Source organism: Grammomys surdaster, unplaced genomic scaffold, assembly GCF_004785775.1.
Source record: "Grammomys surdaster isolate TR1022 unplaced genomic scaffold, NIH_TR_1.0 1149, whole genome shotgun sequence".
Taxonomy (NCBI): Eukaryota; Metazoa; Chordata; class Mammalia; order Rodentia; family Muridae; genus Grammomys; species Grammomys surdaster.
Genome location: NW_021605568.1, coordinates 1,439,392 through 1,455,819, shown reverse-complemented (window position 1 = coordinate 1,455,819; position 16,428 = coordinate 1,439,392). Strand labels below are relative to the sequence as shown.

The 16,428-nt window shown below is 39.2% G+C and overlaps 1 protein-coding gene across 1 annotated transcript; it reads right to left on the bottom strand.

Moving 5' to 3' along the window:
• Positions 1-3,181: 3,181 nt before the first annotated feature.
• LOC114634965 (zinc finger protein 14-like) lies at positions 3,182-15,023 on the bottom strand. The gene is made up of 4 exons (XM_028783582.1): positions 14,921-15,023; positions 6,108-6,234; positions 5,864-5,921; positions 3,182-5,008 (listed from the first exon to the last, which is right to left on the bottom strand). The coding sequence occupies exons 1-4, from the start codon at positions 14,939-14,941 to the stop codon at positions 3,610-3,612; spliced, it is 1,605 nt and encodes a 534-aa protein (XP_028639415.1). The 5' UTR covers positions 14,942-15,023; the 3' UTR covers positions 3,182-3,609.
• Between the last annotated feature and the right edge of the window lie 1,405 nt (positions 15,024-16,428).

Here is a 16,428-nt window from a genome sequence, read left to right as displayed (position 1 = left end):
AAGAACTAAAAAGATGGGACAGCACTTATATATGTCATATTATATTTAAAACATTAGTATAGAGAATAATGGAAAAATACTAACAATGGAAAAAGTTCCAAGAGAAAACCAAGTTACATATAGAGACACAGTCATTAACACTAGAAATTTCTCAACAGAAACACTAAAAGGCAAATGTCTGCCATGCTAATAGAAAGTAGCTACTGGAGCCAATGAACTGGTTCAGCAGGTAAAAAGGTACTTGCTATGTAAGCCTGAGGACCTAAGTTCAATACCCAGAACCCTCATGAAGGCAGAAGGAGAGAACCAACGCTGGCAGCTATACACATATCTTGTTACGCATGTCCACACAGACACTCATAAAATAAACAAACATATACTCACAGTAATGCTGAAAGTTTTTCAGCAAATCTTTACAGGCAAATCTTCACAAAGAGCACAGATACAAAAAAATTGTAAGATACCTGAAAACATAATTCAGCAACACATAAAAACCACCATTCACTATCAGGGTGGCTTTATCCCAGGAATTTATGTTCAACATACACAAGTAAAATGTAACACACTGCATAAATATAGAAATCATAAGATCACATGAATGGAAGCAGAGGTTTTTACTTGTTCCCTTTCAAAAAAAGGTCTTATCAAGATCCAATATCTGTTTGTGATTAAAATCCTAAAATAAGTAGAAACAGAAAGAGCATCCCTCATATAATAAAAGCAACCATTAGCAAATAATTAGAACAATTAGGAAATATTATAGTAAATAAGAAAAATTAGAAGATTTTTCATTAAAGTCAAGGAAAGGACAAGAGTATCATCCATTTTCTCCACTGTTAATTCAACATAGTGCAAGACAGCTTGGAAAACCAACAATAAAAGAGAAGGAAACAAAATGAATACAATAAGAAAATGTCAATATATCCTAAACTGCACACAATATCAAATAAGAAACCCTAAAGACTAGGGGGGTGGGGGTGGGGGGGTGGCATAGACCTTTTATTCTAGCATACGGGAGGCAGGGGCAGGTGGAAGTTTGTGAGTTGGACACCAGTCTGCTGTACAGAGCAAATTACAGGACAGCCAAGGATAAATAGAGAAACCCTGTCTCAAAAAACAAAGAAATCCTGAAGACTGCACCAGAAAAGTTCAAAGTGATTTTAAAAATTCAGCAACATCCTAGAATATAAAAATCAAAAACATGGCTGGGGAAATGGCCCAGTGGATGAAATCCTTGTGGTACAAGTCAGGTGACCGGAGTTCAGAATCCCAGGATTCAGAACCCACATAAAAACATGCTGTACAGCCAGGTGGTGGTGGCGCACGCCTTTGATCCCAGCACTTGGGAGGCAGAGGCAGGTAGATTTCTGAGTTTGAGGCCAGCCTGGTCTACAGAATGAGACCAGTTTGAGGACAGCCAGGGTTTACAGAGAAACCCTGTCTTGAAAAACCAAAAAACATGCTGTGCTAGTTCAAAAGTCTGTAATTCTTTCTTAACTATGGAAAATGACACTGAAACAGAAGAATCTAGCAAAGTTCAAGGGCTAGCTGGTCTGCTTAAGAGACAGTATTTTGAAGCTAGAGCGATCGCTCAGCAGTTAAGAACACTGACTGCTGTTCCAGAGGTCCTGAGTTCAATTCCTAGCAACCACATGGTGGATCGCAACCATCTGTAATGGGATTTGATGCCCTCTTCTGGTGAGTCTGAAGACAGAGACAGAGAGAGAGAGAGACAGAAAGAGGGGGGGGGGGGGCGCAGAGAACGAACCAAGGAGGGCAAGGAATAACACCTAAATTTGTTTGCTGACCTACTTATGCACACCCACATTCACACAACACTTACACACACACACATACACACACATCACACATACATAAACAAACACAAAATCAGAGGCTTTTTGATGTCACAGTAGCAAATACACAATGAAAAGAATCAAGAAAACAACTGCATTCAAAATAGATACATGCTGAAAAGCAAACTAAAATGCCTGGACTAAGCATAAACAAGGAAGGGAGAGACAGTTATTCTGTAAAATATAATAGTAAAGAAAATCAATTTAAAGACAACACTTCAAAAAAATAAAAAAAATAAAAAGACCTCCCATGCTATGTATTGATATAATTAATGTAAAGGCAGCTGTAATCCCAAAAGCAAACTTCTAGGTTCCATGCAATACACATGAAATTTCAACAACATTCTTTATATAGAAACCCAAAATTCCTAAAGTGTATATGGAAGCATAAAAGAACATGGTTAACTAAAGTAAATCTGAGAAAACAAAACAATATTCGTGGTATTTCCACACCTGATTCCCTGTTTACTGAGCCTGTGGCAAAAGCATCACAAACAAAACTGTGAATCCATGGAAGAGAAAGACACAGATATAAACCTATTCCACTATAGCCACCAAACTTTTGGCAAAGATGCTGCAAACATACAATGGACAGTCTACTTGAGAAGCTGATACTACCTAATTGGATATTCACATTTAGAATGAATAAAACTAGAACTTGTGTGTGTGCAAAATAGTTAATTTTAAGTGGATCAAACAATTTAATATAAGTCTGACACTGCAACAGCTTTAGAGGGGGAAAAAGAAAACATTTCAAGATAAGTGTAAACAAAGCCATTTGGTGTGAGGAAGTGCTCAGGAAATCATGGTGAGTATTGACAGGCAGGACTGAGGGAAAGAAAAAACGGCAGCATAGCAAGACTGAAAAGCCAGCTGACAGCCTACAGACTAGGAAAAAGTCTTTGCTAGTTAACCATGCGATGACAGGACTAGTATAGTATGTAAAATATACAAAGACAAAAAGAAAAAGGGGAAAAGAAATCATGCAACTCAATACACAGACATACATGTAAACAATACACCCATACACAAAAACAAATACTTTGCTCGTTGAGGTTCAGAATGTTTGTTCAATTGATAAAGTCAATCCCAGGACAGGACAGAGTGATTCATCCCAAATGGCACTAAGCTGTGCATTTATTGTGGCTCAATCTTTCCAAATGTTTATTACTAATTTCATGTAATAGAGGAAATTTATGCAAAGGCACAGGCAGTATTGTGAATTAGACTAATGTTTTTAATATACATTGATCTTATAAACTCAGCAAAATAAAACACTTTATTTAAACAATCGGGTTTTTAAAAAATACTCAGGACTTACTGTATCTCTTTCATGTGGTTTATTTTCAGAAATATTCAACATAAATTAACCTTCAATGTCTTCGCATTTCTTTCATAGGACTCAACCACATGAGATAATTTCATAAATTTTATCTTACTGGTAAAAATGCAACTTTTTTATATTTACAGACAATTTCATTTAGTTGAAGTTGGTGGATAAACCTCCCAAGACGTGTTCAAACACAGCACAGGCTTCACTGAATATTATAATCGCTCAGCCTTTACTTTCTCATTGCTGCAAGAAAAACACGCAGCAGAACCTGTTGTACAGGTTATCATCCTACGGAAAGCATGGGGGACCAAAATTATACTTCTGCAGTTCTCGTAACCTTACAGTGTCTCTCTATTTTCCTTCATACCTCAAAATAAAAGTTGACATCAGACATTCCCATGATTTACACTGGAAGAAATACTATCCACTGAGTTTCTTCTCACTGTGAGTTCTTTCATGTCTGAGGAGGTATGTGGAACAGGTAAAGGCTTTCCCACACTGCTTACATATATAGGGTTTCTCTCCAGTGTGATTTTTTTCATGTATTAGAAGAGATTTTGAAAAAGTGAACGTTTTCCCACATTGAACACACATGAACGGCTTCTCTCCTGTGTGAGTTCGTTCATGACTGCAGCAATCATCACGTTGGATGAAGGCTTTCCCACACTGCTTACACACATAGGGTTTTTCTCCAGTGTGAATTCTTTCATGTCTTCGCAAAGAAGTTCCCTGAGTGAAAGACTTCCCACACTGCTTACACACATAGGGTTTTTCTCCACTGTGAGATCTTTCGTGTATGTGAAGGGATCTGGGGAAAGTGAAGAGTTTCCCACATTGCACACACATATAGGGTTTCTCTCCAGTGTGAATTCTTTCATGTTTGTGACATCCAGTGGCATAAGCAAAGGCTTTACCACAATGCTTACACACATAGGGTTTTTCTCCACTGTGAGATCGTTCATGAATGTGAAGGTATGCAGAACACTTAAACGCTTTCCCACATTGCTTACAGACACAGGGTTTCTCTCCAGTGTGAATTCTTTCATGATAATAGCAAGCACTGGAATAGGTGAAAGCTTTTCCACAATGCTTACACACAAATGGTCTCTCTCCAGTATGAATTCGTTCATGAATGAGAAGTTGGCAGGAACGAAGAAAGGCTTTCCCACATTGCTTACAGGCAAAGGGTTTCACTCCAGTGTGAGTCCTTTCATGATTGTGACAGGTTCTGCGATCAATGAAGGCTTTCCCACAATGTGTACATACATAAGGTTTCTCACCAGTGTGAATTCGTTCATGTTTGTGAAGCTGTGAGGGACGACTAAATGCTTTTCCACATTGCTTACATGTGTGACGTTTCTCTTGAATATGACTTCTCTCATGCCAGAGAAGGCTACAGGAATCACTCCATGCTTTCCCACACTGTTTACAAATATAAGACTTCTCCTCAGTGTAAGCTCCCTCATAATCGTGATCGGAAGTGAAACTCCTGGAGGCTTCGTTAGCTTGTTTATTTTCATAGGGTTTTTGTCTCATGGGAGGGCTTTTATGCATCCAAAGCAACTCAGAATAAGTGAAGTCCTTCCAACATTTTTTATGCTTCAAAGCGTTCTCCATATGTTCCTGATACTGGCATGGTTTCTCTCCAGTTTGACTTTTGAAGTGTATGTTTGAGGGTAAATGAGTAAGGATGTCTCTTTCATATTCAGTTATGGCCGAAGGCATTTTTTCATTCACAACACGCTCTGGACTCTGTCGGTGCATTTCTCCATACTGATTACCATAATCATATTTACAGAGTCTCTCAACCATCAGAGTTCTACAAAACATGAAAAGAATAATACTATAGTTTTATTGTTAGTCAAAGGAAGTACTGCAGGCTGTGTGCTGTGGCTCATGACAGTTGTTATTTAAGAGGTAGTGACGGGAGGGATGCCTGTCTGAGGCCTGACTGTACCACACAGAAAGACCCTTTCCTCAAGCAAAGAAATAGAGTACTGACTTAATTTTCACAAGAATGCATAAACTTGGGGAGGGAAGATGGCTCAGTACATAAAGGCACCTGCTAGAAAGTCTGAAGACAGGAATTTGATCTCTAAGATCTGCACAGAGGATGAAAACCCACTCCAGAGGGTTCTCCTACGACCTCCATACTGTTCTACTGTGTACATTCATGTACCAATGCACACAGACACAAACAGATGTTTAAAAACGAGAATCATGATTAACATTAAATGTCTGAACATCTAACTAGAGGTCCTGAGGATGCCATACTATAAGGTTGTGTAATATTTTCAGGCATTTCCCAAACATTAATCTTATATGCCACCAAGCCACAGATAACAGTTAACATTTAGAATGCAAAACAGGTTTCATTATGGAATTTGAAATAAATGAATAACTATTTAAGTGACTTAGTGAAGTTGAATCTCAATCTAAACCCAAAATTCACTTTACTTGACACACACCCTACATTCAAGCCGAAGTGTAACACGATTAATATTTTGAAATTTTGTGCACAAAGGGAAGTTGTATAATGAATCACAGGAAAATGTTATATAACTTTATGTTGCTAGGATCTTCCAATAGTTCTAAGTGCTCAAGCTCAATGTATTTACAAAAGATTCTATCACCACCAAATACTTGATATAAATCTTTTCCTGAGGTAATTTACCTCAGGTTTCCCTTAGGATTTTGGTACTCTTCTTCATTATCTTCTTCTTCTGTTTTCCCTAAAAGTAAATCCAAAGAAATTATTCAAAGCTTATTCAGAATTACATTTTTCTGTTATAATATGACCAAGCATGTGACATTGGACAACATTGTTCTTTCCCTTTTTAAAATCATGCAACTACACATATGAGCAAGAAACAACTGTTGTGATAAAAGTAAAGGAATCTTTCTGGTTTTGTTGTTACCTATGGAGATCAGGTTCATAAAGGTCTCCTTCATCACGTCTCTGTAGAGCTTCTTCTGACTGGAATCCAACATAGTCCACTCTCCTAGAGTGAAGTTCACAGCCACATCCTCAAAGGTCACGGGCTCCTGAAATAATCCACATACATTTATAGGAAGAACAGTGGGAAAACACAAGAGCTATATAGTCACATGCATGATTTATTCTTTACTCTTCAGTCGCTGTGTATCTGACTGGCCCCTTCTATTTCTTTTCTCTTCTACTTTTTAGTATGTTTTCCACATGTGGTGTACAATATACACTACTTATCCTTCCTTACACTGGCTTAGTTATAACTGGCTTCATTATAAAGACAGTGCTGGGGTTCAACACATTTTACTAAAAATAACATGATATATTTTCTTAATGATGTATTCATGTGTTAGTATTCTACATGTGTGTCCTTCCCTGAGCTGGAGTTACAGGAGGTTGTGAGCTACAGGGCATATGTTCTGGGAACCAAACTTGGGTCCTCTAGAAGAGTAGTAAGTGTTCCTAACCTTTGAAACATCTCCCCAGGCCCAGCACCTTTCTTTTTTATAGTACAATTTACCATAGTATTTATATGTGTGTTCATGTATATACATTTACATATGCAATTTAATAAACATATACATTATAATTTATCATTTCATTCACTGATATCTGGCTAGGCTGTTGTATGATATGGCTATTCTGCAGTAGTAGTGCAGTGCAATAGATGAGAGTCAAAAATCAAGACTGGAAAAAAAAAACAAGCTGAAATAGACAGACGTTTCCTCTATGCTGAGGGAGAAACCGCATCAATGATCTGACCAGCAACAAACCCAGTAAGCTGTAGTACCAACCTGACAGGCAACATGCGCCACAAGTGCAGTGGTGACATGGTTATTGACGTGTGCTGGCTAGTTTTATATTGACTTCATAAAAGCTACAGGTCATTTGAGAAGAGGGAAATTCAAATGATAAAATGCCTCCATCAGACTGGCCTGTGGACAACCTATACTGCATTTTCTTGAATGATGATTGATATAGGAGGGCCCAGTTCATTGTGGGTAGTGCTACTGTAGGCAGGTAGTCCAGAATGGTGTAAGAAAGCAGGTTAAGCAAGCCAGAGAACAAACCAGTAAGGAGCATTCCTCCACGGCCTCTGCTTCAGTTCATGCCTCCAGGTTCTTGCCCTGACTCCCCTCAATGACCAACTGGAAGTGTAAGAAAAATAAACCATTTCCTCCCCATGCATGCTGCTTTTGATAATGGTGTCTTATCACAGCAATCGAAACTAATGAAGACACAAGATAAGCAATTGCTTTCTGATTATACTTGAGGGATTTTCCACAGGAAAGAACACATGACTGGTACTCTCAACCATTGCTTAGGGAGGTGACAGGCCCAAAGGGAGAACTAATTAATGTTGTTCTTCTAAATCAACATGCTGTCAAAAAGGTTCTCTAAATATTTACAAACATATCCACAGACATGTACTGCTTTCAGTCTTAGTGAAGGATCATTTATTTGCAGTAATTAAAAATTAATGCAAAAAAAATGTTTAGCTGGGCAGTGATGGCACACGCCTTTAATCCCAGCACTTGAGAGGCAGGCGGATTTCTGAGTTCGAGGCCAACCTGGTCTACAGAATGAGTTCCAGGACAGCCAGGGCTACACAGAGAAACGCTGTCTCGAAAAAACAAAACAAACAAAAAAAATTAATGCAAAGACTACATAACTGGTCAATGTTCTGAGATCAAGGAGAGGTGTGAAATGTGGTCTTCCAGACATAATAAAGTCAATATATCTGAATTCACAGAGGCTGTGGTAACCTGTACAGGTTACCACACCCCTTCCTGAGGATCCTGGCTGTTAGTGTTACCACTAACAGGGAAGGAATCCTTTTGTTCAGAGCTATAGTTTCCCACACAGCAGTAAAGACAAAGCAACAACTGCGTATGGTAGACAGCTGGGTATGGTGGCACACACATTTAATCTTGAAAGATGGAGGCAAAGGCAGGTGGAGCTCAAGTTCCAGGCCAACTAGAGCTACACAGTGAGGCCTTATCTCAAAACAAAATGAAAAACCCACCCACGTTCATTCAAGCAGTGCTACTTAAATTCGATAGGGCACAAACTGTTAGGAAGAAATGCTTCAGAAGGAAAAGAAAAGAGTATGTGAAAAAATGAGTATGTGAAGAAAACTTAGAACACATTAAATATATGTATACATTTTTTACAAGAAAAAAAATCCAAGTAAATTATTTTCTGAATAGTACTTGGCTACTCTTTTTTTTTTTTGAAATTGGCTATTCTAAACTATAAGATCATAAATTTGGATATGAAGATGTTTTTATGTATGCTTATGTGAATACTTCCTTTATATTCCCTAATAATATAGCTAGATCATGAGGTAACTATAATTTTACTCAAAGATTTAAGAAAAATTCCTATCGCTGGTTGAATTCACATTACATCAACTTTGTGTAGGAATCTCTTTATCTGTTACATGTGCATGCCTCTTCTCTTTTCTGGATGACCTCTACCACAAGAAGGTCGAAGCAAATTCTCAGTGTAGTTCTAGGATTTACACAGGGATGAAAGATCCTGAATAGATTTTCATGCTTTTGTTGGTTACTTGAACTTCAAAAGCATGTTCATTTCCCTGTTTATACAGATTTCAGTTTCATACTTCCTTCACTAAGTTCTTTATATAGTTAAGATATTAATCCCTATCAGATGTCACATAACATATTTGTTCCCAGTCTACAAATTGTGTCTTCATTCCATTGCTAAGCAAAAGTTTTTTTTTTTATCATTTGATGAAATCCAATTAGTGAGTTCATGTTTTTGAGTCTTATTCTGAAAACCATCCTATGCCTTTGTCTGGTATGTTTACTCTCATACTTCAAAGACTCCAGTTGATTCATATTAGGTTGATTATTACAATGAGTGATGGTAAGGGTAACAGTCACTATTCTTTTCATAAATACCCAGGTTTTATAGCACAAATAATTAAAATTTCATCTCCTGTTGGATACTTGTTTTCGTCTTAAATATCTTTCCAGGGTAATAGTACAGCTGTGGCCATTTGCTTTGTGGTTCTAGTCGCTTGGAACTTCATCCTTTCCCTTTTACTCCTTGCAAGGTTCAGATATTTAATATTTTTATGAAGAAGAAATAACATAAAATGAAAAACTCAATGAATCGAAGAACACAACAGACAGATAGCCTAAACAACACTCTGGATAAGCAGAAGAAAGACTATATGGAGCTTGCAATCAACAAAACACGACAAACAAATTATCAGTGACAAACCAAAAAGTTAGCATTACCACAACAACCAAGAATCCTGGGATTGGATAAGGAGTCAAAACCTAAATTAAAACAAAACAAAACAAAACAAAACAAAACAAAACAAAAACAAAGGAGATAGGAGCTGAAGAGATGGCTTAACACTAAAACTCCATGAGATAGGGGGAAGAAATGAGATTAAAAAATAAAGGCAAAATGAATCTAGTCAATGAAATGACAGCAGAAAAATTCTCAAATCAAATCCAAACACATCCAAACACAAAAAGTACTTAAAACTCCAAACATATATGAGAACAGAGCAACTTTGGAACACACAGTACAGATGTCCAAAAAACGAAGTAATAAAGTAGTATTAAGAGCTTTAAGAGGAAAATGCTGACTCACCAATAAAGGCAAACTCCAAAACCAGGAAAGTACACAATGATGGGCTATGCTGAAGAAGCCAGTATCGTGTATGTGTGAACAAATATTCACATGGGTACGGCATAACACATAGAAAAGAGAAGGCTAAATGTATGGGATGAGGAAGGACTGAGTTCAGTCAATAGACAGCCGTGAGTGACGGCATAAACCTAAGTGTTTTCTAGATCTGATTCTGCTATGAACTTTTGGGTTTGGTGGTGAGTATGTGCATAAAATATGTTTAATATGTAAAGTGTACATTTTAATGTGAAGTTCCACAACCTCCATCCAAATGCCAATCCTAACTCTGTGTGTGTGTGTGTGTATGTATGTTCATTGAATTGTATGTTCTTGGGTCTGGTTAGTTTTGGTGTGTGATGTTTTAATTTATTTGCATGTATTCTATTTATTTACTTTTTTTAAATAATAAAGCTTATTTAAAAAAAAAATTAAGCCAGGCATGCCTTTAATGCCAGCATTTGAAAAACACAGGCAGGTAGATCTCTGCGAACTTGAGGATAGCTTAGTCTACATAGTGAGTTCTAGGACAGCCAGAGCTATATAGTGAGACACTGCAGGAGAGGAAGGCAAAATTAAGAAGCAAATCCTCAAGACCAATAGAGAAAGAAAAGAACAATAATCCAACCAAACAGAAAAACAACCAGCAAAAGTCACAACAATTGCTGGGTAGTAGTGGCACATGCCTTGAAGCCTAGCACTCAGGAGGCAGAGGCTGTTGGATCTCTATATGTTTAAGGCCAGCCTGGTCTACAGACCAAATTCTAGGAAAGTCAAAGCTACACATCTCTGTTTAAAAAAAAAAAAAAAAAAAAGACAGGTATTAGTAAACCTCTCAGTAATGACCTTAAATGTGAATGGACTCAATTTCCCAATAAATACATGCAAACTGGCTAACTGGATAAAAAAGCTAGATCCAAGAACCTGAGAGATGGTCCATCTGTTAAAAGCTCTTCCTTGCTGAGGATCTGGCTTCAGTACCCAGCATCCCACATGGCAACTAACAATCATCTGTATGTTCTTCAGTTTCAGAAGACCCAACAGCATCTTCTGGCTTCTGAGGGCACCAGACACACACGATATACATATGTACATACATACACACACAATTGTTGAAGCTTTCAATTTCAAAACTACTAATGAATATAGGTCAGCTATGTCTTCAAACAGTAATAAGAAGAGAATTCAGGAGTCTACTCTCATCCTTTAGAACATCCAAACTAAAAATTTATAAATATACATAGCAGTTAAACTACACCACAGATTAAATGGATGTAACAGATAAAACAATATCCCATCTAAGAGATACAGAATATATTCTTTTCAGAAGCCCATAGAATCCACTCTAAAGTAGACCACATTCTAGAATACAAAGAGTTGAAATACTGTATAGCCTATCAAACAAATCAAAGAAATATCACTAAAAATTAATATAAAAGAAAACTTAGAAAAATCAATAAATGGAAAATGAACAATATCGTGAATATCCTGAAACAAAAGAATAAATTTTTAAATTCTTAGAATAAAGTAAGTAGAAAGGCAAAAATTGCAGTGATCCTTGGGATACATACCTAATGCAATACAGTAAGAAAGGTTATAACTGTGAGTGCTTACAATAAGAAGAGAGAAATTTTAAATAATCTAATGATGCAAATAACATGGCCTTAGAAAAATGAGAATAAGCCAAAGCCAAAGTCACACAACAGTAAGAAATAATAAAGACCAGGAAAGAAAGTATGAAATGGACGCCAAAAGAATATACCAAACCAAACAGCTGTTTTATAAAAAAAAAAAAAAAGATTTGCAAGCCCCTAGCAATATCAACAAAAAGAGAGAAAGGGCATAAATTAATAAAAAGTGACTTGAAGAAGTTACAAAAGGTTCCAATAAAATGCAGAAGAATGTCAGATAATACTCTGAAAACTATATGCAAAAACCTGGAAAATAAGTAAGAGATGAACAACTTTCTAGGCACAGATGACATACCAAATGAAACCAAGAAAATAACAACCTAAACACATCTACAAGAAATAAGGCTGAAGCAGTTACAATAGTTTGCCTGAGACAAAGAAATATCCAGTTCTGTACAGAGCTGCTGCCAAATTCCACAGAAGCTTTAAAGAAAGCCTAATATAAATGCGCTTCCAACTACTGCATAAAATAAAAAGGAAGCAAACTCATTCTACAAAGCCAGCATTACCTTGACTCTCGCTCTGTAACTAAGAGTAGAGAGCAGCAGTCAGGACAGTCTGAATACTATGCTATCATAGCCTCTACCACACAAATTGGTCTATTAAATTCAGCCCCCACCCAATTTATCAGAAAACAGGAATATAGCTATTTTTTTTTAACCCTAGCCACATGAACAGCCTCTAGCCCGTGTCAATAGAATCCCTGTTCCCCCTCTAAAACCTCATGCGCTGGGTCCTCCCTTACTTACTGGGTCCTCCCTTATTGTCCTCCCTTTCTTAGCATTCTGACTCCTACCAGTATGGCTCATTAAGTTCTTCTTACAGCATTTTAGGGCTCCTCTAGCCAGTGCAGCATCAACTTCTTCCACATTTGATGTGTAGCTCCTGTGACAGCTCCAGGCTGAGAAAATGTGGTGTGGCCATTTTGACAGGGGCCACCATTTTGACAGCTCCTGTGTGGGCTTGAAATCCCACCACGCCTCAATCTGGAAATCTCCCATTTCTATTATTTAAAACAGTCTCTCCCATAGAGAAGGGGAAGCTTATAAATTTCAAGACGCTCCTAAAACTTACAAGCATACTCTGTAACATACAGCACTTGGGAGGTGGAGGCAAGAAGATCAGAGGTTCCAAGACAGTGTAGGGGGTACATCTGAACTTAACTGGAAAAACAAAAATGCTGTAAATACCAAAATCAACTTACAAAATATTTTCTCTAGCAGGTAAAAAACAAAGATGTCTTTCTCTCTCAGTCTGACCAACCCAGATTTTCTCAGTGGTCAAAAACTACTGTCCAGAGTTGGAGAGAAGACTTAGCAGTTAGGAACACATTTTGTCCTTCCAGAGGACCAAGTTCAGTTCCAAGCACCCACAAGAGCTACCGACATCTGCCTGTAACTCCAGTTCCAGGGATTCACATCCTCTTCTGGTCTCAGCAGGTACCCCAACACTGGCAGCATACACTCACACAAACATACTTATACACATACATAAAAATGTTTTTAATCTAAAAGACACAGGAATTACATTCTCTAGAAAACCTAACAACTTCCTGAATTAGAAAGGAAATTAAAATATTAATATTTTTCCCAAGAACTAGAATCCTGATAAGAGTTGTTTGGTTTTGTTGTTGTTTTATTGTTTTGGTCATATGTAACAGGGTCTCACTGTGTAGCCCTGGGTGACCATGAACTCTGAGACTGGCCTGTCTCTACCTCTGATGGGATTAAAGAAATCCCTCCCATGTACTCTAAATTTGGAGAAGTAGCCTAGGGCTAACTAAATAACACAAAATTATACAGTGGGTGGCAGGAGGGGGTGAAAATCACCTATAATTCCAGCGTAGTCCTGTCTTTCCCACCTTGCCTAAGGCTGCAGTAAGATACCCCCACAGGAGTTGTCAAAACGGTGCCTCTATAGGACATCTCGGTATGGGGCTGTCACAGGAGCTGTCCGCGGTGGCAGTACCTCCTCCCCAGCCTCCAGGAGGAGCAGCTCCACAAAGATGGCGCATCAGCCAACGCAACCTGAAGCCAGGAAGGACTTCCTGTCCTAACCCACCTAATGCAGGGGGAAGAGTGAAAAAACCCATCAGTCCTTGAACAGGAAATCCCAAACTTAGGACTTGAATTTACACTACACCTCAATCTGGTAATTTCTGTCCTGAAAAGCTCCATCCTCTAAGACCTATCCAAGCCCTGTCCTTTGTCCAATTCCCTGATGTCAGCTCTTGGGAGCAGAGGGCAACTATCCCTGGATTTGTCCCTCCAATAAGTCTCCTTTATAAGATTTACTGCCTGGAGTGACTCTCATCAGAAGAAGCTAAGAAGAGAAGAGAAAGGGCAGGGCTGAGTCCCATAAGCTCCTAAACTCCTCAGCTCAGCTGGAGACATCCTCCCCCGGGAGCAGTAACACCTCTGCTGAGGAGGGGAACTGAGTGGTTCCTGGGCTCCTGTGTTTCAGGATTCCTTGCTTCTTTTCCCGTCAGAGATGTATAGTTCCTGGGCTTCCAAGTCCCAGAAAACCCTCCCATCTGAGCAGAAACACACCTAGCACTGCGGAGGATCTGAACTCCAGGCTAGCTTGGTCTACAAAACGATTTCCAGACCAGCCAGGGCTATACAGTGAAATCCTGTATAAAAAAGACAGAAGCATAACACATCCCTCCCTGCCCTGGGCTTTTTTCACCGCTATCAAGGCTCTCCCTTTGGTAAAGTTCTTTAAAATCTACCTTTTGCCTTAGAAACGAACCGCTTAATTGATCAGTACATACAAATTAAATTTTTAAGTAAACTTAATTTCTCTCCTTTCTCCAAATTAGGGAATTTTGCCTATCACAGCTAACAAAAACAGCTGTGTTCGAATAAAACGAACTCAGGATGTGGGATGGAGATACAGGTTTATGGTAAAGCGTTCGCCTAGCATGAGACCTGAGGTTCGATCCCTAGTACTTTAAAAAAGAAGCGTAAAGGGAAAAACAATTCCTTAGGGTGACCATAGTGTAAAACTAAAGCAGGGAACAAGAAAATGAAAAAGTGCAAAACAGTGCACACCACCCACGTGCCTTCACCGCAGTCTGGACACCGCGTCACCAACTTGTCAGAGCTGCAATGTCTGCGGAGGCTCAGGTTCGCGGCGCAGACTCATCGTGGGAGGACTAGAAACTGGGAACGAAGCAGCTTCCCAGGGAAGGACAGGACTGGACTGGAAACCAGACTCTGCTTGCAGCGCACACAACTCAAATGCACCCGACTTGACGGCGCCACTGCCAGACTCCACCTCAAATTGCTGCACACATCGGGAAGCCGGCGCCACCTGGCAGCAAAGCCGCGGCAGTGTCAGAACCCTCCATCCACCCTCCAAGAGTCCAGGGCACACTCACCATTTCCTGCTTCCGATGCATTCAGGCGTTCTCCCTACGGAGCCGCAGTCGGCAAAACAGGTACCTGGGAAGCTCAAGCACAACTCTCCTCCCTTCAGCTACCCGGAACTCAAATATGGCGGCAAGGGCGCCACCCTCCACTACCCGTGATTCTCATTGGATAGCTCAGGGAAGTAACAGTGTCGCTGGTTGGTGAATTATTCCGGACCAACTCCTTAGAACTGAGTTAACAGGTCCAGCAACGCTTACCACCGAAGAATGGGTCTGTAAGTACAGATTGCAACAACTAACCCCGTCTAGGTCCAGACTTTTTCTCTGAAATAAACCTGATTTCACCCTGGAGGGTTACCACATTTAGAACACATCCCAGCCTGGGAGAGGTGGTGCAAATTTTTAATACCAGAACCCGAGAGGCAGAGGAAGTCTGTAAGTTCCACGCTAGCTTTGTCTACGTTAGTGAGTCCCGAACCAGCCAGAGCTATATAGTGAGAACGCTCGCCGTCCACACTCACAGGTCCAGCGCTTCTAAAAGATTTATTAATGTTTATGTTTACTCCTGTATCTGTGTAGATGAATCCGTGTGTATGAATCCGTGTGCGCGCGAGTGCTCACGGAGCCCGGAAGAGGGCGCCAGACGTCCACTCGCTTTTCCTTTGAGGCAGGTTTTTTTGTTTTTTGTTTTTTTCACTCATCACTTTACCTGGGTATCGGATTTCCTTGGCTAATGGAAGCCAGCTATCCACAACGATCCTCGTATTTGAGCCATCCTCATAGATAAGTGTTTCGGGCTTGTGCAGAGGATCTCTAACGTGAGTTTTGAAATCTAAACTTCAGTCCTCATGCGCTCTTAACCTCCAACCCTCCGGCCCCATTCACAGCCTCCTGTGCTCAGCATGCTCTTCCTGTCTTTTCCACATACAAATTGTGTCAGAACGTCACTTTTGAATAAGTTTCATCTTAAATCCTTTGTCCTTCAAAGCAGAGTAAGCTAGAAAAAAGTCATAATATAGCAAACCAAAGCTGATTTCTTTTTAAATTCCCCTATGAAATAACTTTGATTATGTTCACTCTGGTTGGCTTTTTTAAAATCCCTCTGCCTTAATAAACCTCCTACTACTTTCATATCGCCTACTTAGGCTCACCATATAAGAGCAAACATGTAGTATCTGTTGTTCTGAGCCTGGCTCATTTCACTTAACATGATGATCTCCAATTTCATACATTTTTCTGCAAACAACATTTGTTGTGAATGAATACTTCACTGTACATAAATACCACATATATTCTATCCGTTTATTCCTCCACCGCTAGGCTCCTTGGCTGACGCCATCACTTGGATGGTCAATGCTGCAGTAAATGTGTGTACAGGAATCTTAGTTATATGCTGACATTTATTCTCTTTATGTATATCTAGAAGGGTATAGCTGGATAATACAATGATTTGATTTTTAGTTTGGGGTTGGATGTTAAATACCAAAGCTCGGTGATGAAGATATGGTCCTCAGATG

Excerpts from the sequence above, each read along its gene's own strand:
- LOC114634965 (XM_028783582.1), bottom strand. The coding sequence starts at position 14,941 with ATGCATCGGAAGCAGGAAATG. Across the intron at positions 6,235-14,920 it reads TGCATCGGAAGCAGGAAATG|GAGCCCGTGACCTTTGAGGA; the intron begins GTGAGTGTGCCC and ends GGATTATTTCAG. Across the intron at positions 5,009-5,863 it reads AATCCTAAGGGAAACCTGAG|AACTCTGATGGTTGAGAGAC; the intron begins GTAAATTACCTC and ends CATGTTTTGTAG.